The sequence below is a fragment of the Bombina bombina genome, chromosome 5 (assembly GCF_027579735.1).
Source record: "Bombina bombina isolate aBomBom1 chromosome 5, aBomBom1.pri, whole genome shotgun sequence".
Taxonomy (NCBI): Eukaryota; Metazoa; Chordata; class Amphibia; order Anura; family Bombinatoridae; genus Bombina; species Bombina bombina.
Genome location: NC_069503.1, coordinates 377,128,970 through 377,152,357, shown reverse-complemented (window position 1 = coordinate 377,152,357; position 23,388 = coordinate 377,128,970). Strand labels below are relative to the sequence as shown.

Sequence of the window (23,388 nt, the reverse complement as noted above, 5' to 3'; positions counted from 1 at the left end):
GAAGGACATCATTAAGTTTATCATAAGACTCTGGGAGGTTCCTGAGCCTGACGTTAGACCTCCTAGATCTATTTTCTAGATCTTCAAGTTGTGATTCTAATTGTTCTATCTTGTCATTTTGAGTTTGCATAGAGCTGTGGATGTTTGGGATTTCTTCAATGATTTCTCCCATTTTGTCTTCCAAATCAGAGGTTCTCTGACTTATTTCTTTTATATCGCCCCCTAAATCCTGAATTGCGGCCTTCAGTTCTATGTGAAGTACTTCCTTAATCTGCTGAACTAAGTTCTTAGCTGGGGGTTGTGCCTGATCTTCTGTGCTAATGTCCAACATAGTGTCTGAGACATCTCCTTCTTGAGACGCTGTTTTATATTGAAGCATGGCCTTCTTCTTTGCTTGTGCTTTAGATAAACAGTCTCTGACTAACTGATTTTTCCCTTTCATTGTCTGAGGATTGAGTTATAACAGGGAGGAAGTTCGGTCAAATGTGAAACACCGCGTACCCACTTGCCGGGCATTAACTGAATAATATTCATATAAACATATACAGGCCTCTGTGTATCAAAGCCTATCTAACACCTTGGAATCCAATAAGCAGGACCTATGGGGACATTTCTCTTGTCAGCATGGTTGATCTCCTACCCATAGTCCTCTAATTATTTTAGTTCAGCAGACTAGATTATTCAGCTGATAGATACCCACTTGTATCTCAGATCCCACAGTATGTCACTTAGGATCCAAGACAGGAATCCAATCTCCTTTCCCCACGGTGGAGCAGAGAGGCTGAATATCTTTTATAGAAAAAACACTAACTTCATGTAACGTTGGTGATAGAGAAGCTTTTGTAGAGAATTAAAGTCTCCAATTAGGGCCTAGTCTGAGGGTGTTTGTAGGCATTAAATTGTATCAACTCAATCTGGTTTATGGGCCTATCTGTAATGAGTGACTCGGCCTAGTTTCTTTAGTAGCAACGTTTTTGTGGTTGAAATGTTATTAGGCTAATGTCTCTTATGAAGTATGTAAGGCACAGTGGTAGTGCGATGTGAATTGCAGATCTAATGTCCCAAAAGAACTCAGCCCAAACACAAAATATTGTAATGTCTCTCCTTTTTTTCTGAAGATTAATACACCTGGCAGACTAAAAAGTGATAAAAATAATCTCTTACCAGATTCGTTAGGCCCTGCTCGACAAACCGGAGCCTATATGTGTTGTGTGGCAGCCAAACCTGTATCTTGCAGACCGCCGTTGATAATATCTGTAACGGCTTGTTCCCTTTTTTTTTTTTTTGGCCCCAAAACGAAGATGGCCTCCTTTCACACCACTTTCTTTCCAGAGTGACCGCTTTGTCTTTCACCTTGATTTTCCTATTGTCCCTTAGTTGTACTAAATGGCTGGGACAGGGACTGATAGTCCGGTGGTTCCTGTGTATTTATTGCACAACGCTCTGGAGCGGAGCCCCGGCCCTCTGAAGCTGTGCCTGGCGAGCAGGGCAATAAGTGTCCTCCACTGACCTAGCCCTCCGGTGGTTTAGGCTGTGCTGGGCTTCTGTCGGCTCGGGTCTCAAAGAACCTAGATGGGCAGCAGGTCCACGGCAGCAAGCCTCCGGAGCGGAGCCCCGACCCTCCGGATGGCCCAGTGCAGCTCTGGCCAGCGGTTAAGCGTCGGCCTCTCCCCACCGCTGTATATCCGCAAGAGTGTAGCGTCCGTTTTACCTTGGACCTCAAATTGATCCCAATGTCCAGTGGGGCAGCCACACTCAAATATGTTGTTTTTTTAGGCAAACCAATCCTGTTTTAAAACAGTTTTGTAGCTCTTGGTGTGCGGAGCTCCTCTGTTTTGCTTCCTTTCACTATGGCGGTTCAGAGCATGTAATTTTAAACAATTTTCCAATTTACTTTTATCACCAATTTTGCTTAGTTCTCTTGGCATTCTTAGTTGAAAGCTTAACCTAGGAGGTTCATATGCTAATTTCTTAGATTTGAAGGCCACCTCTTTTCAGAATGCATTTTAACAGTTTTTCACCACTAGAGGGTGTTAGTTCATGTATTTCATATAGATAACACTGTGCTTGTGCACGTGAAGTTATCTGGGAGCAGGCACTGATTGGCTAGACTGCAAGTCTGTCAAAAGAACTGAAATAAAGGGGCAGTTTGCAGAGGCTTAGATACAAGATAATCACAGAGGTTAAAAGTATATTATTATAACTGTGTGGTTATGCAAAACTGGGGCATGGGTAATAAAGGGATTATCTATCTTTTGAAACAATAACAATTCTGGTGTAGACTGTCCCTTTAACAAAAAATACATTAGATTTTAAATAAATATAACATTTCCTTCTATGTGAAGAACCTTGGAATGTAAAATATTCATAACTACCTTTGGGTTAGCACAGTTGGTCTAACACTGTTTCGGGTTAGCGCACAAGCGGTAAGTGTTCGTTTTTTTCCCCATTGAAGTCTATGGGGAGAAGTTAGAGTAATTGCGATATCCGAAGTCCTGAGCTTTCACTTGCAAGCAAATATTTTATTTTTAACTTGTAATACTTGTGCTAAACCGAACACATTAAAAGTTTACTTCTGGCGGGGTTTGCGCGTGAGCAAAAGCAATAAATAAGACTCCACTTGTAATATGCCCTAATATCTTATGTCATTTAAGCAATATTTACATGTCATTATACAGCTTATACATGCAACCTAAAGGTAATTTTATATCATTCTTACATAGTACCATCAGAAAGATAGTACAGTACTGCAATCAGAAAAATAATATTATTTGTTTTAAATAAATATAGACTAGTATTTGCACATAAAGCATAAAAGGTGATAAAGGTTCTAGTGAACAGTGAATATATGGATATACAATTATATAAAACAAAGGTAAGTGTATCAAACTGAGAAAAATAACGGAAAATAAAAAAGGCAGTTAATGCAAAAAGTCTGATAAACAATTTGTGACCAATTTTATAAAGCAATGAAAAATGTGTATATATTTTTAGAAAAATAAAAAAAGGACAAATTCCCATGAGAGTATAAGTACATATATAAAAGTTCACGTGGAGGCAGCTTTTCTTGAAGCCGATGGTGAGTCAGTGAATCTAAGAAGTCAAAACAAAAAGAAACCCCTCATGGTGTAGTAATCTCAACTAGAGGTGAAGCAATGTGCAACATATGGTGAACAGGTACTCACAAGGGTGATGGCACTCTTAGTGAAAAAAAGTGCAAACGAGCAGGCTGACCTTTAACAGCAGTCGGTATGCTGGAAGGACGATATCTTAATGGTGGCAGGGTGAGACAAAATAGATATCCACAGTAGAGCTGATATCCCCTTATCCGTATAGGGTGATGAACATATCCTCCAAATGGAGCAAGGTAAGACCTCCGGATAGGGAAAATACCCTTAGGCACTCAATCGAGTAAGGACCTTAGTTTGTGTGTGTGGCTTGTTCACCATTATCCAAATGCTGATACACAAATGTTGGGAGGTAACCACTGCATATAGTTAGTCTGCTCCAGAGCAGCAAAGCACTACTGGGAGCTAGCTGAACATATGGTGAGCCAATGACAAGAGACGTGAGTAGCCACCAATCAGTGATTGCTTGATTTTTGCATCATGTAATCATTTATATATGTCCCCAACTGCACACTGCAGTGATAAGATAAACAAAACTCAATAGGCCTTGCAAGGGGTTTGCCCCTGGACTGCAAACCAATGTAAAGTTTGCTAACAAAATGATAATTTGAAATGCTTTTAAACATTTTGTATGCAGATGTTTTGCAATGCACTGGTTAATCACTGGTATATAAATGACTTTGTTTTCTTCTTTTCTTTTTATTTAATACTAAAGTCTGCTGTGGGCAGGGGAATCCCCTTAGCATACTCTATGATTTGTTTCTAGTAGACGTGTGGGGGATGGTGACGTCAAGAACAACACTGAGAAACCTACAGACATAAAGCACGTGACATATCTAGGTTATATATTTATACCTCATTATTCTCAAAGGAAACCCATTTAAAAACAGTAAATGATGTTGTTATGTTTGAAGCAGGAGCCAGGGCTTGTTCTTAACTTGTTCAGTACCTAGGGGAGGGATATTAATGCAAACAGTTTATGTTAAAAGCACCCACAATCATTTGTATAGTACAGTAACTATTGTCATGCTCTGTGTAGCTGAATTTTTCTCTAGGACTGAAGTATATATTCACACGCTGCTCACATAAAAAATATAATGATAAAACAATCAATTAGGGACATCCTAATGCAAAAATAGCAGATAGGTAAAGGCCTGCTCATGAGGCCCAAGCATTGGACACATCCAGTGAGCCAATAAGAAGCGGCTATTTCCTGCTTAGGAGCGGCAATGCTTGTGGCTCCCAAGCAGTAATTTACCTATGCGTTTTTACAGGGACAACATAGTAAGCTATTGCCAGTGATACAAATATGACATATTCTAATGAATTAGAGCCAGTGTCAGTTTTGGTTTATAATATCCACTTAACTACATTTTTTTTATATTTTTCTCTAAATGATGCATTTTTCTACTAACGTACTTATGAATGGCTAATAGCTATTTGTAAACCAGGCGCAAACTGCATAGGTTTCTTATTGAATATCTTATATTTAACAGTGATCAGTGCCCCTGTTAGAGCAGTACATGGAGTAAATTGAACTCACACTCACTCCCCACCAGGGATATCAATGTTTTGTTGTTTTTAAATAAATAACATTTCCCAGGGTCTGATGTTTCATTAGATAATGCGGAAAATTGTCTAGGAGTCACCAAAAAATTGCATTGTATGGAAAATGTACAAAGAGAAAAAAAAATGCTAAGATGAGCAAAGCATGATGGTCTGATACTTATTGGCCTTATTCTTAAGGGTTTTTAAGTGTTACGCCCATGATCAATGAAATATGTAGTGGATTCTTTTATAAAGTTTTATAATATAATATAGAAATTGAATTGAATTAAATTTGCCAGAAAATGTTCCACTGCTCATTTCAAAATCAAAGTAAGTGCTGCTGCATTGGCTTTTTATTCTGTATTTATCAGTTATTCAATTCTCCTGCATTTAGTGGTCTTTTAAAAAGACAGTAAAGTCCTAATGAGGCATTCATGATTTAGACAGAGCATACAATTTTGAACAACTTTCCAATTGACTTCTATATTTTAATTTGCTTTCTTCTCTTGTTATCCTTTGCCAAAACATTTATCTAGATAAGCTTAGGAGCAACAAAGAACCTAGGTTCTAGCTGCTGATTGGTAGCTGTGTATATATATATGAATATATATATATATATATATATATATATATATATATACCGATTGTCATTGGCTCACTCATGTGTTCAGAGAATGAAGCCAAGAGAATGAAGCAAATTTGATAATAGAAGTAAACAGGAAAGTTGTTTAAAATTGTATGTTCTTACAATGGGGGCATAACCCCCAAAAGGGACTCTTTCATATGTTCCCAGATAATACTCCGGTACATATTCTTAATCTTTGTGTCTATTTGTTCACAGCAGTCAAACTGCCTATAGCTAGGGTTTTGGCGTCAGCCCAAGGGCCCTGAGTGGACCCAAGTCCTAAAAATTATGTCACATATAGAATCTATGGAAAACCCTATATTTGCTGCTAATAATAAAATTGACCTGCACTGTATGAGCTGGGAACTCTGGAGACAAAGCCTTGAGCCAGGGGTGGGGGGTGGGGGGTGGGTGAGCCTAACTTACTAAATTGATGGATGGCAGTGAGACCTCATACGCGGAGGTGGCTTGTGGAGGACCCAGGGGGTGGGGGTGGTAGGAAGGGAGAGGGAGAGGCATTAATTCTCTTTTTCTATCTAGTTGTGTGTGTGTTTTTTGTTGTTGTTTTTTTCTTCCTTTCGTAACCTACCCGTCCTTCCCTATCCCATGACTTACATACCTGTCCTTCCAGAGTATACAAGATTAAGAGTGATAGAAAACTAACTTAGGTTTCTTTACGATAATGGGGGTACTAGTAAACTGCCATAGTGTAATTCCACTACTATACATGTTAATATATTTCATATAAGCTTATCCTCTAATTGGGAAATCCAGATTGCTCTCTTTTATTTTTTGGATTTTGGCAAATCCGGAATGATATCCGCTTCTCCCCTCTAGTCCATTTTGTATTTTTTGTATTGTGCTCACTTAGGGGAATGGGCTGTTCCTTTTGCAAAACCCTCTCAAAGTTCTAATATTAGGTATTACCTCAATTGTTAACTCATGATTACATTTAAAATACTGAATGTCTGTAATATCGAACTCTTCACCAATGGTTTCCGATGTGGTTCTTTTTCTTTTTCCGGATCACCTCCATTAAGAAGCGAGCGTTATGCTGTGCCACTGTAAATGTTGCTACTTATATGTTTTCATTTCAATGAAGCTAGCCGGACATACTGATTGTATTGTGGTTTATTTTGATTGTTATAATGTAAAACCCAAATAAAAATTTATTATGCAAAAAAAAATAAAAAAATTGTATGCTCTACCTAAATCATGAAAGAAAATTGTTGGGTTTCATGTCCCTTTAAGTAGACACATGTTTGTGGCTTGGCAATAGCGTATGAACATGTTAGTCGTAATATCAGTGAGCACAAGTGGGTTGAAATCCAAGGAGCGCCTAACTAAACTTAATTTAATTTTATTTCATGTTATGTCTTATTCTAGATTGAAGATGCTGCCAGTCAAGGATCCAAGTTTGCTGGAATAATACAGGGGTACTATGCATCTCCACCGAGTCTGTTGCCCAGTCCTTCTGATAGTCTGAGTAATAGCAGCTCTCCAGGGTATACGTCCAGCAGAAACACGTGTGGGGGTCTTGTGAGTAATACCTCAGCTGATAAAGAAAAATCAGATTACACTAATGGAAGCACTTCACCAGCACTAAGCAGAGAGGATGCTGATCTCAATAAGGTACTATCAAGTCAAGGAGACGATAATGATCAACAAAACTTACAGACTTCATCAACACATGGAACAGAGCAAACTGCAGATCTTAACTTAGGTCACTCACACGAGGATGTCTTTGTACAAGAGAAGATCACTGTAGACTCAACGCTGCCTGATGTTAGGAGTAAGTAAAGGCTACTTTGCTTTTAGAGGAGTAACATAACTAGTGATGACTTAATAATAAAGGGCACGTTAATATATAACTGTATCAGCTGTACCTTCTCTATAAAATATTATTTAAAGACTTAAAGGGACATGAAACCCACTTTATTTCTTTCATTATTCAGATAGAGAAAACAATTTTAAACTTTCCAATTTACTTATATTGTCTAATTTGCTTAATTCTTTAGGTATTCTTTGTTGAAAAAATAGCAATGCACATGGGTGAGCCAAACACACAAGGAATCTATGTGGTGCCACCAATCAGCAGCTACTTGGCATATTTAGATATGTGTTTCAATAAAGGATATCAAGAGAATGAAGCAAAATAGATAATAGAAGTAAATTGGAAAGTTGTTTAAAATTGCATGCTCTTTCTGAATCATGAGAGAAAAAAATGTGGTTTTCATGTCCCTTTAAATGGCCAGTACAGTCTAAAAATGACATGCTCTAATTTATTAGAGCATGTAATTTTAAAGCTAGTGACCCTGCAATGCTCTGTGTTTAACCCCCACAAAGTGGTTAAATACATAGTTAAAGTACTGATTGGGAGCACTAGAGTACTGCTGGTCCAAAGCAGAAACTACAGGTCACCCAAACGCCAGTATTTGGAACTTTAATTGTGTGTTTAACCCATTTGCTGGGATTAAACACTGAAGTTTACATGGTTTTAAAATGACATGCTCTCATGAATGAGGTATTATACAAATATAAGTTTGGACATGAAACTTTCATCATTCAGATAGAGCTTACAATTGCAATACATTAGAGAATGACAATGTATTTCTAATATCAATATAACTTACTTTGTTCTCTCTGTTGAAACAATTCCGTGAGAGCATACTGATGTAGGCTTAGGAGCATGCATGTGCTATATGGCAGTAGTGTTTATGGCAATGTTGTACATATAATACTCAGGATACTAGCAAACTGCTGGCATACCTCAGTGTGCACTAACGGTAAAGGAGCTATGTTTCAACAACAAAATAACAATATGTACATTGGAAAGTGTTTTAAATGATATGGTCTGTCTGAATCATAAAAGTTTGTTTGCACTAATTTAAGCAAAATACAAGTATGCATCATAACAAATATCATTAGGTTATATAATATTATTTATTATAACATCGCTATTCACCATAATAAATGTTGATGATTAATAGTGTTTCTCTATATCATAGGAAATTAAGGAATTCTGAATTCTCACCTAACACAAAAGTCTGTTACTTTTATTTGCTGTATCAGGGTTTCAGTATATGTATAAATCATTTAACAAATATTTTTTTTTTTTAGGAAATGAGATTTTGGCGATATTCAACAAGCCAAAGATTCAGCAAAGATACAAAAAGTATTACACTGTCAATATCCCAATGAAAATCTCCAGGGATGGAAATGCTGTCACTGGTTTGGAAGCGAATTGGCTAGAGCACATGACGGACCATTTTAGAAAAGGATGCACCCTGGTGAATGCAGTCTTTTGTCTTGGAATGGTAAATGGTATGGAATTTCACATATAGCCAAAACCTACATGTGATGAATCTGAATATAAAATGTGTTTGGAAAAGCAGGATTGGTTAAGAACAAATGCATATTATGAAAATGCAACACCAAATTATTGATAATGGAATGGTACATGCTTTACTAGAAGTGACAGGAAGGTTGATAGATAGAGAGAGAAATAGAGATATGAATAATAGACAGACAGATAGATAGACACAGACAGACGGATAGATAGATAGATAGATAGATAGATAGACTGACAGGCAGACAGATGACAAACAGATAAACACACAGATTTATAGATAGATACATATTTAGACAGACAAGCATTTTTTTTGTAAAACAGATGTTCCTGCATTTAGAAAAACACATTTGTTTTTATGATTGTTTTATGTGTCATGTCAACCAATAGTTGAGTTGAGTTGTGAGCGTTTTAATTATCATCCAATTAACTTCTATGTCATTGACCAGTATTGCACAGTAAGGAACTTTCAGTTAGTTTAAAAAAAAATTAAAGGGACATGAAACAGAATTGTTTTTCTTTAATGAATTAGAGACGGCATGCAATTTTAAACAACTATTAAATTTATTTTGATTATCTAATTTGTTTTGTTTTATTGGTAATCTTTGTTGAAAAACATATCTAGATAGGCTCAGGAGCTGCTGATTGGTGGCTGCACATATATGCAACATGTTATTGGCTCACCAATGTGCATTGCTGTTTCTTCAACAAAGGATAACAAGAGCAAATTAGATATAGATATTAGTATATGCTCTATCTTAATAATGAAAGGGAAAAAAAATGCTTTGTGTCCCTTTAAACAGCTTTAACTTTCCCTACTTTTGATGAAAATGTCTTTATCAAATTCTGTCAGAGATTGCAAACCTATGGCACAGTTGCCCAAGGTAGCTCTCATTGTAATTTTTTTTCATCTTTGTATTACCACCATACTGCCTGGTTTCATTGGTTGCAATTTTATTGCTTAATACAAAAAAAAGACTTTAATCCTCCAAATATGTCCTTTTATATCTAAACTGTATGTTTTGCAGTGTATTTAAAGTTATAGTAAATGCTAGCGTTTGTGAAACACTAGGATTTATTAGTGCAACAAATAAACGGGACTTTTAGTCATGAAGTATAAAAGTTCCTTCATTTGTCTGCAGCGTTCACCGCGCTGAGCGCCTCAGGCTGCCCACAGCAGAACGCTATTTCTTTCCTAAGATATGGAGAGCCCACAACGTCATTCAATTACTAGTGGGAATATCACTCCTGGCCAGCAGGAGGAGGCAAAGAGCACCACAACAAAACTGTTAAGTGTCACTCCCATACCCATAATCCCCAGTCATTCTCTTTGCTTCTGTCAATGGAGGAGGGGAAGTTTGGTGTCTGAAGAAATTAATTCCTTTTTCGGTTTCTTTTCCCTGCAAGCAAGTATTTGGGTTTAGCTGAGTCCACATCAATCTCTTCAGTAGCGTAGTGGTGGCTTTTAAGCAGTTAGGAAGTTGTGAGGTAGTCCTTGCTTTTCCTAACACATTGCTGCCCATGGTACAGAAATCCAGAGTTGGTTACTCTGTTCTTTCTTTTTCTACAGGTCTCTGTAAGGAGTATGTGTCCTTTCACGCCTTGTGAGCTATTTTCCTGCCTGACATCTAGACTGCAGGTAAGTGCTTTTGTCTTCTAGGTCTTGGAGACTTGCACTTCAGAAAAATATGTCATATGCAGTAGAGTGGGACATTTTTAAAATCCTTTATACAGGATTTTCTTTGGCAGTGGGCAGGCACATTATGTATAAAATGTTGAAAGTGGCGGCGCTTTGTCACCTCCAGTGAACCAAGCTGCCCACGTCCTCTGAGTCAACCTTGTTGCTTTCACCTCCAAAATAAAAGAGCTCACAATAGTGTAGCAGGTTTTAGACAATATGGTAGGCGCACAAACTTGCAGTTAAAATAAGCCTTTTATTAAAATCATCACAAAGGTGTCTTCAGGTGCAGCTTCAGTTTTTTTTTTTTTTTTTAAATATAGCTCAACATGTTTTTGCTAAAAGAAGTCTTTATCAAGAGCATTAAAGTAAAACAATTTCTGGAACAAATGGTGTGGAAGAACCGGGGCTTGCAGCGAGCACCTGAAGGGAAGTGCTAACATTGCTTCATACTAATAGGCACATTATGTATGTTGAGACTAGGGGTTAATCTTCCCTTTATTGGGACGTTTTTCCTCTTTGGGCTAATTTTGTTGAAATACTTTATACATAAATCCCTGTATAAAACGTAAGCCACACACACATACTAATAAACTTAAAATTTGGCAGTTGTTTTTCTTTGCTTGCTTAGCTAGAACAGGCTAACTGACAGACTGCTTGAGCGTTTGGGTAAATTAAGCTCCGGTGTTATAGGCAGAGGGAAACGCGCGCCTTTTATCTGCTGCGTAGTTTCCTCTCTCTGCCGGTTATGTGACTTCTCTCTGCTGTCGGATATTCACGGAGCGGAGTGGTGTAATTGAATTTTAGTCTTTTTAGTGTCAATCTACTATATCAGCGGTTCCCAACCTTTTTTCTCTCCCGTACCCCTTGATTAGGCATTTCATTTATGAGTACCCCCTCTCTTCATTACCCCCACCCATCCCTCAAAATAAAGGAAGCACTTTTTTTTATAGGGGAGGTAAGCTATACCTGAGTGGCATACGACTGTACATGTATCAACAGGATTAAAAGCTCAGATCTCATTCTCAGGAGGAGCCCTGCTGTGTGGCTGGTGCCCCTGGCAGATGCCTGGTTGCCCCTAAACAGGGCCCTGGGGGGGAGTCAAAGTGTAATGATCATAAAAATAAATATTTGAATTTGTGAGATCAGATCGATATTAACCACCCAGCCACTATAGACGTTTTTAGTTGGAAGTGAACCAAACTGACTCAAGCAAGTACTAGCATTAGTACTTTACTTACCAGGACTGACTATAACTTATTTGGCGATGCAGACCCGCCTCGCCCGTGTGACTCGCAACCTCCACGGCTCTACCACACGTGTCCCTGCAGCTATGCTGCTGCAGTGCTGCTTCTAACTGCACACTCACAGTCAAAATTTTGTGCACAGGGGTGGGTGGAGCAGGAGGCTAAGCTGTCTGGTGACACAGGGTGATCTATAATATGTGGACCGGAGTCATCCACACCCGGTCCACATATTTCAGGTGATGGGGCTCCCATCTGCCTATATGCCAGGTCAGGACTTCACTTGTCACTTTCCGGCTGAGCGCTCCTTCCTTCCACAGTTCCACGATGGTTATTAGTTGATGACCCATTGAGAGTGCCCCCCCGCATCTTCCACCATTAACAACAATATTTTTGCGTACCCCCAACCGGTCTGCCAAGTACCCCCAGTGGTACACGTACCACAGGTTGGGAACCGCTGTACTATATGATCGTTTTAGAGACTTCTGGGAGCCAAATTGTGTATAAGTGTTACGGCAAGGCACCTCAGCCTGTCTGAGGTGAAGGGGGCCTATTATTTTAAAGCTTTTTTGCATAATGTTAAGCGGCTGTGATATTAAAAATTCTTTAAATTACAGTGTATTTAAAAAATTTCTTCAATTTGGGGAACTTTTTATTTAGTATTATGCACATGGACCAAGACTCTGTGTCTTTTGACAAATGCTTGTTATGCTTTGAGGCACAAATTGTTTTGCCTATGCAATTCTGTGCTGCATGCTTAGCTAGAACACTTCAATTTAAAGATAAATTGTTGCCCTCTGAGCCCAATGTCTCTCAGGATGATGCTGTTCAGGCAATGCCACAGCTTTCTCCTCAAACTTTCCAAGCCTCTATGGCATCACATACAGTGCCCTGCAGTTCCTCTAAGCCTCCTGGAGGAGTTTATTTGCCTGCAGATTTTGCTGAAAAGGTATCTTCTGCGGTATCTGTGGCATTATCTGATTTTCCTATGCTGGGAAAAGGCAAGAGGAAAATTAGACATTTAGATAGTAAGGGTTCTGTTCCACCTACTGCTACGCAGGTTGCCCTCCCTCATAAGTCTGATGATGAGGAGGATACTTCGGTAGCCTCTGAGAGTGAAATTTTAGATTTGGACAGTATTATTCCTTCATCTGATACTAGTAAACTTTAGATTTAAGCTTGAACACCTTCGTGTACTGTTAAAGGTGGTATTGGCTACTTTGGACGACTCTGATACTTCTGTCGTTGTCAACCCTAAGAAGGCTAGTAAACTTAATAAATACTTTGATGTTCCTTCCTCTGTGGAAGTTCTTCCTGTCCCAGACCGTGTGACGGAGAATATTTCACAGGAATGGGAGAAGCCAGGGATTCCTTTCTCCCGTCTCCTGTATTTAAAAAGATGTTTCCTGTTGCTTACTCCATTAAAGATTCTTGGCGCATGGTACCTAAAGTAGAAGGGGCTATTTTTTCTCTGGCTAAGAGAACTACGATCCCTATAGAGGATAGCTGCTCCTTAAGGATCTCATGGACAAAAAGCTGGAAGCTTATTTGAAGAAGATGTATGTTCATCAAGGTCTTCAATGGCAACCTGCAGTTTGTATTGCCACAGTAGCAAGTGCGGCATCTTATTGGTGCAACGCCTTGTCTGAATCAATTTTAGTAGAGACTCCGTTGGAGGAGATACAAGATAGAATTAAGGCTCTTAAACTAGCCAATTCCTTTATTTCTGATGCTAACATGCAAGTTATTAGACTGGGAGCCAAGATGACTGGCTTCACTGTCCTAGCCCGCAGGGCATTGTGGCTAAAATCTTGGTCAGCTGATGTTACCTTTAAGTCCAAGCTTCTGGCGCTTCCTTACAAGGGTAAGACCTTGTTCGAACCTGGTCTGGCAGAAATAATTTCTGATATTACGGGTGGAATAGGGTCTTTTCTACCGCAAGACAAGAAGAACAGACTCAAAGGATGTCAAAGTAATTTTCGTTCCTTTCGTAACTTCAAAGGTCAAAAAATTTCCTCTCCCTCTTCCAAGCAGGAGCAGTCCGAGTCTTCTTGGAAGCCAAATCAGTCTTGGAATAAGGGGAAGCAATCAAATAAACCCTCAGCTGAGTCTAAGGCGGCACGAAGGGTCGGCCCCCCGGTCCGGGATCGGATCAACTGGGGGCAGACTTTCCCTGTTTTGTCAAGCATGGAAACGAGTTGTCCTAGTTCCTTCGGCTGTGGACATAGTATCTCAGGGTTACAAAATAGAATTTAAAATTTTCCCGCCCAGGGGCAGATTCCACCTCTCAAGATTATCTGCAGACCAGGTAAAAAGAGAGGCAAGGACCTTTCCTCCCTGGGAGTGACTGTTCCAGTTCCAGTAAGGGAACAGGGTCCAGGATTCTATTCAAATCTGTTCGTGGTTTCCAAAAAAGAGGGAACTTTTCAACCCATTTTAGACCTAAAGTGCCTCAACAAGTTTCTCAGGGTACCGTCCTTCAAAATGGAAACCATTCGTTCCATTCTTCCTTTGGTCCAAGAGGGTCAGTTCATGATGACCATAGACCTGAAGGACATGTATCTTCATGTTCCCATCCACAGGGATCATCATAAATTCCTGAGATTCATCTTTCTAGACAAACATTTTCAGTTTGTGGCTCTTCCGTTTTGGCCTTGCCACAGCTCCCAGAATTTTCTCAAATGTTCTGGGGGCTCTCTTGGCAGTGATCAGGTCTCTGGGAATTGCAGTGGCGCCATACCTGGACGACATATTGGTTCAGGTGCCATCTTTTCAACAAGAAAACTCATACAGAGATCTTGTTGTCTTTTCTATGTTCACACGGTTGGAAAGTGAATCTGGAAAAGAGTTCCCTTGTTCCAGCTACAAGTGTGGTTTTCTTAGGGACCATAATAGATTCTCTATCTGAAAATTTTACTGACGGAGGTCAGAAAATCCAAAATTCTCTCCTCTTGCCTCTCTCTTCATTCTACTGTTCGGCCATCAGTGGCTCAATGTATGGAGGTAATTGGTCTGGTGGTCGCTTCCATGGAAATCATTCCCTTGGCTTGATTCCATTTGAGAGCTCTGCAAGTATGCATGCTCAGACAATGGAACGGAGACCATTCGGATCAGTCTCAGAGGATAGATCTAGACCAGTCGACAAGAGACTCTCTCCCATGGTGGCTTTCTCAGGATCATCTGTCTCAGGGCACATGCTTCCAGAGACCTTCCTGGGTGATTGTGACCGTGGATGCCAGCTTGCTAGGCTGGGGAGCAGTCTGGGACTCGTTAAAGGTGCAGGGACTATGGACTCGGGAGGAGTCTGCTCTCCCCATAAACATTTTGGAGTTGAGAGCAATTTACAATGGTCTGATAGCTTGGCCTCAATTGTCTTTAGCCCAGTTTATCAGGTTTCAGTCGGACAACATCACCTCAGTGGCTTACATCAACCACCAGGGAGGAACTCAAAGTTCTTTAGCCAAGCAGGTGGCACGGATTATTCAGTGGGCGGAAGCTAACAGTTGTTGTCTATCTGCCATCTACATTCCAGGAGTGGACAACTGGGAAGCAGATTTTCTGAGCAGACAGACATTTCATCCCGGGGAGTGGGCTCTCCATCCGGAGGTGTTCTCCAGGTTAACCCTCAAAAGGGGGGTGCTGCAGTTGGATCTGATGGTATCTTGGCAGAATGCCAAGCTTCCAAGGTACGATTCAAGGTCAAGAGATCCTCAGGCCGCTCTGATAGATGCTCTGGCGGTTCCTTGGGATTTCGGTCTAGCATACCCGTTTCCTCCATTTGCGCTCCTTCCACGTGTTATTGCTCGTATCAAACAAGAGAGTGCATCGGTAATTCTAATAGCTCCTGCATGGCCTCACAGAATCTGGTATGCAGACCTAGTGAAGATGTCATCTCGGCCGCCTTGGAAGTTGCCTCTGAGGAAGGACCTTCTAACTCAGGGTCCATTCCTCCATCCAAATCTTGTTTCTCTGAAGCTGACTGCTTAGAGATTGAACGCTTAGTTCTGTCTAAGCGTGGATTTTCGGAGTCGGTCATTGAGACCATGTTACTGGCTCGCAAGCCTGTTACTTTAAAAATTTACCATAAGGTATGGCATAAATACCTTTATTGGCGTGAATCTAAGGGCTACTCTTGGAGTAGGATCAGGATTCCTAGAATTTTGTCTTTTCTCCAGGAAGGTCTGGAGAAAGGGTTGTCAGTTCTCTGAAAGGTCAGATTTCTGCATTATCTATTTTGTTACACAAGCGTCTGGTGGATATGCCAGATGTTCAATATTTTTGTCAGGCCCTGGTCAGAATCAGGCCTGTGTTTAAACCTGTGTTTAAACCTAGTGAAGATGTCATCTCGGCTGCCTTGGAAGTTGCCTCTGAGGAAGGACCTTCTAACTCAGGGTCCATTCCTCCATCCAAATCTTGTTTCTCTGAAGCTGACTGCTTAGAGATTGAACACTTAGTTCTGTCTAAGCGTGGATTTTCGGAGTTGGTCATTGAGACCATGTTACTGGCTCGCAAGCCTGTTACTTTAAAAATTTACCATAAGGTATGGCATAAATACCTATATTGGCGTGAATCTAAGGGCTACTCTTGGAGTAGGGTCAGGATTCCTAGAATTTTGTCTTTTCTCCAGGAAGGTCTGGAGAAAGGGTTGTCAGTTCTCTGAAAGGTCAGATTTCTGCATTATCTATTTTGTTACACAAGCGTCTGGTGGATATGCCAGATGTTCAATATTTTTGTCAGGCCCTGGTCAGAATCAGGCCTGTGTTTAAACCTGTTGCTCCTCCTTGGAGCCTTAATCTTGTTCTTAAAGTTTTGCAGCAGGCTCCGTTTGAGCCAATGCATTCCATAGATATTAAGTTGCTATCTTGGAAGGTTTTGTTTCTTATTGCTATATCTTCTACTTGGGGAGTTTCTAAACTCTCGGCTTTGCAGTGTGATTCACCTTACCTTATCTATTATGCAGATAAGGCGGTTCTTTGTACTAAATTGGGGTTTCTTCCTAAAGTGGTTTCGAATAGAAATATTAATCAGGAAATTGTTGTTTCTTCTCTCTGTCCCAGTCCTTCTTCTCATAAAGAATGTCTGTTGTACAACTTGGATATTGTGCGTGCTCTAAAATTCTACCTACAGGCGACTAAGGATTTTCGCCAGTCTTCTGCCCTGTTTTTTTGTTTCTCAGGAAAGCGTAAGGGTCAGAAGGCTTCTTTTATTTCTCTTTCCCTCTGTTTGAGAAGTATGATTCGTTTTGCTTATGAGACTACTGGACAGCAGCCTCCTGAGAAAATTACAGCTCATTCCACTAGGGTGGTCTCCTCTTCTTGGGCTTTCAAAAATGAAGCTTCTGTAGAACAGATTTGCAAGGCTGCAACTTGGTCCTCTCTGCATACTTTTTCCAAATTTTCCAAATTTGATACTTTTGCCTCGGCTGAGGCCTCTTTTGGGAGAAAGGTTCTTCAAGTGGTGGTGCCTTCTGTTAAGTCTGCCTGTCTTGTTCTCCCTCCCTGTTCATTCTGTGTCCTCTAGCTTGGGAATTGGTTCCCACTAGTAATTGAATGACGTTGTGGACTCTCCATATCTTAGGAAAGAAAACAAAATTTATGCTTACTTGATAAATTTCTTTCTTTCCGGATATGGAGAGTCCACAACCCCACCCTTTATTAAGACAGCTATTTTTTACTAAACCTCAGGCACCTCTACACCTTTGTGTTATTCCTTTTCGATTTCCCTTTGGTCGAATGATTGGGGATTATGGGTAGGGGACTGACACTTAACAGCTTTGCTGTGGTGCTCTTTGCCTCCTCCTGCTGACCAGGAGTGATATTCCCACTAGTAATTGAATGACGTTGTGGACTCTCCATATCCGAAAAGAAAGAAATTGATCAGGTAAGCATACATTTTGTTTTTTCAATGAGGTGACGTTTTCACCTCTTAGCCAATAGTCGAGTGGGCCAGCTGGAATTATGCCGGATAGCTAGCACACTTTTGGCTAACATCACTTCACTGCAAAATAGCGTTCTGCTGTGGGCGGCCTGAGACCTTTACATTTTAGAAAAATGTAACATGAATATGAAATTATTTTCAGAAGATTAACTCTAATCTGGGCAAACTCACAAAAAGGTTAATCAACCCAGTGTCATAACAACTCAAGGAAGTTTTGGAACTGAGATTTAAACCAAATACAGTAAAAAAGCAATGTCAGTGCCTTTAGGAGAACATATGGATATTTGTTATCAAACATATTTAATTTATGTATTATTCTATATTTTATTTGTACAATATCTTTTTAATATTTTAGTCTGCAAAAATGTACCCTTTACATATTTTATTGAATTTCTTATAATAAATGAGGACAAAGGGTAGAGAAAATGCTGACCATCAGTTCCACTTGTGCTGTTCCTGTTAGTACCGCTGATAGGTAACAAAATAAAATAAATATTCTTAGTGCTGTCATGTACATAGAGATACAGGACCGGGTAATCTATTCTTGTAATGTGTGGGTAGTAAGGACTCTGCTGACAGTAAACAGTGTTTAATCATCAATGCAAATGTGCATATTAAAGTTACGTTAAGGGGTGAATTTATGAAGCTGCATGTGGAGCAGGTTTGCAGCCACATATTTAAGAATCAGGAACTGCTTCTTCTGCCTCTCCGCCACCTCTGAGATCAATCATCCCAACATGCCCTTGTTCAGGGTGATTGACATGCCCTGCTCCAGCGCAATTGGTTAGGCAGGAGCGATGGAGGGACAGCATTGCACAAGAAACCTTTTGTGCAATGTTTAATTTTGCCGTGTGATGTAGCATTGCAAGTGGCAATTGCAGGCGGACAGGTTCACTATTATAATGGTTGTGTGGGGTGAGTGTGGCACTATGTTGATAGAATGGGGTCAAATAAACTGGTATTATAACCGGGTGCTACTCCTCTAAAAAGTGATACTAGGGAGAAAAATTGTCACTCTACCTGGAATGACATATAAGAGTTTACAATTGCACAATCAGCTCCCTTATGATACAGGGAATATTTAAACTTAATTTTTAATAAATCAGATTTAAAATGGTAGATACCTCGGTTATAAGAACCTACACATACATTAACATCAAATAGAACACAGTGGAAAACCTGTATAGGTAAGCTCCATAAAAAGAGGAAAGAGCTTACAGCATAACCCCCGGTATTCCTGGACGATAACTGGTTACGTCGGCATCAGTTGTGGGCATGCAAACAGGTTAACCAAAAAAAGTAAAAAACGAAAATAAACTGCTACGTGTTTCAGCTTGTATACAGGCCTTTGTCAAGCATATTTTGTTAAGGAATTTTGAAAAATGGTCATTGTTGGAGCCGGAGATTTAAAAACGGAGGCGACCAATCAGTGCCTCGCATCCGTTAATGCCCTCCTCCCCATTCGTCGGGCAGAAGACTACCTGAATAAGGACTGATAGCTATCGATCTCTTATTGGTTTGCTTAAATATCCATTCATATCTGTACCATGTGACTGATGTTGACCAATCATAGTATCGCCTACAAGTACATGATATCCCTATGGTACATAAAGAAGTATGTGTGTTGTGCGGCTATCTGATTTCAGACTAAAAACCCTTTACGTATAAAGTCCAATCACGCTGGTGCCTACTCTTCCATTATAATTTTATGGACAAAGTGCAATGGAACAGGGCTACCTTATTGAGGACTTTGAAAATGGCAGAGAGTCCGGTCATGTGATTGTTGTTGGCCAATCACGTAGGAGCCTACTACCCCATTGTAATCTCATGGGCAATTGTATAACGATATAAATGTACAAAAACAATGTTGTTTAACAGAATTATTACTATTAAGAATGCATCATAAATGTTTTTCACTAAATATACACATTGGTGATGTAAAAAAATTAGTTTCAAGGTTCATACAATGAATTTTTTTGCTTATTTTGTTGATAGTACATACTTTATAGATACACCCAATAATTGTTGTTATCATGTATTCCATTGGGGCACACACTATTCATAAGGAATATCTACTTAGTCTCTTTTTGTAGTAGCGATTTCTGGACATCTCTACCTCTGATACCACATTTAATTGTATCTAAACCCCAGCACTTTAAAACTTTAGGGTTAGCATTGTGATGAACCAGAAAGTGTTTAGCCACAGTAGGTTATTATTTTTTCTTTTTTCAATTCCTTTTTGGCATTGCGAATGTTACTGAGATGTTTAGTTATTCTAGTAGCAAGGGTGCGAGTGGACATACCCACATAATAAATGTTGCAATCACAGCTTAAGCAATAGATTACGTTTTTGGTTTTACAATAGATGTAATTATTATAAGATTATAATGGAAGAGTAAGCACCAACGTGATTGGTTATTATCAATCACGTGATTGGACTTTATACGTAAAGGGTTTTTAGTCTGAAATCAGATAGCCACACAACACACACACTTCTTTATGTACCATAGGGATATCATGTACTTGTAGGCGATGCAATGATTGGTCAACATCAGTCACAGGTACGAATGGATATTGAAGCCAACTAATAAGAGATCGATAGCTCTCAGTCCTCATTCAGGTAGTCTTCTGCCCGATAATTGGGGAGGAGGGCGGGAACGTATGCGAAGCACTGATTGGTCGCCTCCGTTTTTAAATCTCTGGCTCCAACAATGACCATTTTTTAAATTCCTTCACAATTTATGCTTGACAAAGGCCCGTATACGGGCCAAAATGCGTAGCAGTTTATATTCTTTCTTGACTTTTTTTGGTTAACCTGTTTGCATGCCCACAACTGATGCTGATGTAACCAGTTATTGGCTAGGAATACCGGGGGTTATGCTGTAAGATCTTTCCTCTTTTATGGAGCTTACCTATACAGGTTTTTCACTGTGTTCTATTTGATGTTAATGTATGTGTAGGTTCTTAGGACCGAGGTATCTACCATTTTAAATCTGATTTATTAAAAATTGTAATATTCCCTGTATCATAAGGGAGCTGATTGTGCACTCGTAAACTCTTATATGTCATTCCAGGTGGAGTGATGATATTTTTTCTCCCTAGGTTCACTATTATGTCAGTGTCCTGATCAGAACTGGCTTGGCAATATATCTGCTGTGAGACATTAACCATATATTTGACCTCCTTGCATCAGTTAAAGGGACATGAAACCCCCAACAAAAATTTATGATTCAGATAGAGAATACAATTTTAAACAACTTTCTAATTTACTTCTATTTAATATGTTTCATTCTCTTAGTATCATTTGTTGAAGGAGCAGCAATGCACTAATGGTTTTTAACTGAACACATGGGTGAGCCAATGACATATCAGTATCGGTATATATATGCAGCCACCAATCAACAGCTAGAACCTAGGTTCTCTGCTGCCCCTAAGCTTGCCTAGATAAACCTTTCAGCAAAGGATAACAAGAGAAGAAGGCAAATTAAATAATAGAAGTAAATTGGAATGTTGTTTAAAATTGTATTCTCTATTTAAATCATGAAAGAGAAATTGTGGGTTTCATGTCCCTTTAAACACACAAACGGAATTATTTGTGCAATAATAACAAGCTCTATTGTACGAGAACATTTTGTAATTGCAGTATTATGTCTCTTTATGTATGCCAACATATAAACAAAGCATTTTGTCAACTTGTCCTGTATTTATCATCTCCCGACTAAATCCCTTTACATTGTGACACTTCACTGGGATCCCTCTGTTCTGATTGGCTAATTTGCAATAAACCTATAGATTAGTTTATAATGTGGTAAAGGTGTGACCATATTCAGGTTCTTTAAATATAATCCATAAAAAAGCTTAAATGCTTTGGCATTTTTATTTTACAGTTCAAGCCGTTAGCTGACAGAAAAATGTGCTTTTGAAGTTGGCAGCAGAGCGCAGGATATTTGAATTTCATATATAACTTAAAAGTAAGTTATAGCGCATCTTCATTACAACTGATTAATGAAACTCCATCTAAAATATCACTAACGTTCCAGATTTGTTTTTAAAAGAGGACAGTTTAAAATTTCTTTATAAGTATTATGTATACCAATGTTACAAACATTGCTGCAAATACAGATGCAAATTAGTTCGCAAGACATCTGCATTCTCTGTCATGACCCTGTCAGTATATGGCCAGGTTATAATACAATATATTTAATAATTATTCTTTAAAACAAACCCCCAATAAAATGCATATACGAAACAATTACAATTAATATAAATTCCTAAATTCTTTATATTAGTTAAAGTTATGAACACATTGAATTATATTTATAGAAAACCAGGTTATGAATCAGATGATACACACTTATATTGTTACAATATTTTTTACAAAGCAAACCAAATGTACCTTTAGAATTAACCTTATTCACAATTGAATTGCATTATATCAAAGTATGAGCCATTAACTTTCAGATCAGTACAACTAAACTACTCAGCCTACAATTGATCCTGTGTAACTCTAATTTAAAACATCAGAAAATATGTTACTGTTAGGCATTTCTTCTCAGGATATATATATATATATATATATATATATATATATATATACTTATATATATATATATATATATATATATATAGACTCCAAGTAATTGCACTCTCACTCGCCAACCCAAACACACACATATATATATATATATATATATATATATATATATATATATACATACAGTCTGAGAATCAATTATATTTGAAATTTAAACACAAGTTGTACTTTAAAAATTAATTTTAAAGCTACAATACAAACATGTGTTTCTGTTTGGTCAGCACAGATGTTTATTTGAGGTTTAGGGGCAATTAACAGGTCTGTGCTAATTACTATATTCCTGGCTTTAGTGATGCATAGCTTCCACCAAAAGCATTTTCACAGACATTTAGGCTCCCTCTGTATGGAGCAGTGAGGGGGTCTGTAAATCTATTATCCATTTTGGGCAGGAAACTCCATATATGGACCTACACATCTGAGGGTTTCAAAATGCTGATATTTACTTTGAAGACAACGGTCTAAATCGTTTGTTCTCTTTCTGTGTAATATTGAGTGGGGGAGGATTTAATTGTGGTCAGGCATCTAATGTCTCATGACCTCAGAACTGCAATACATATATATTATCTACTGACATTCACAGATACCCTGACATAATTCCCCCTTCCAATTTTAAATAGATGTAGGACACATGTATTTGAATTGGCTTAAAGTCAGTGGTACTTGGTGAGTGTGTTGACAGTATGTATCATAGACAGCCTTCTATGAAGAGAGTCTGTTATTTTTGAGCCCTCATGCTCATTAGCTAGGCATCGTTAAACTACAATATTTCTTTAGTGCATTTGGGGATATGACATTTCATTCTCCCTCTATGACTTGTAGTTGGGATCTAGGATGGCACGCTCGCAACCGATTGATATGGACCCATTTATCCATAAAAGTATCATTTTTGGGTATCCTAATTTTATAGGCAACTGGAGATATTTTGTCAGTAACGACAAAAGGACCCTTCCATGATGGAAGAAATTTCTTCTCCTTAACCTGATATCTTCCAAAGTTATAAAGATAAACTTTATCATTTATTTCATATTCCTTTTTAGATGTTTTGAGATCATAATAGGTTTTAGTGGCAGTTGCAGCTTTCTCTAAGTTACTTTGCGCAAATGCAAAGGCATATTGCTGGTGCTTACTTAGGTTCTCCACATATTGATGCATATTGGCAGCGTTTATCAAGTTCTGGTCTGATGTATGGTACAGTAGATGCTGAGGTAGAACCATTCTTCTACCAGTCATCAACTCAAAGGGTGACATCTTAGTAGCACTACTTGGAGTTGCTCTTAATGCCATT

The 23,388-nt window shown here is 38.8% G+C and overlaps 1 protein-coding gene across 1 annotated transcript in view; it reads left to right on the top strand.

Annotated features, from left to right (window-relative positions):
- The window catches only part of RFTN1 (raftlin, lipid raft linker 1), an 885,191-nt gene that overhangs the window by 612,529 nt on the left and 249,274 nt on the right, over window positions 1-23,388 (top strand). The window contains exons 5-6 of the mRNA XM_053714209.1: window positions 6,688-7,093; window positions 8,422-8,625. Of these exons, the coding sequence (XP_053570184.1) occupies window positions 6,688-7,093; window positions 8,422-8,625 (610 nt within the window). The remainder of the gene's footprint in view (window positions 1-6,687; window positions 7,094-8,421; window positions 8,626-23,388) is intronic.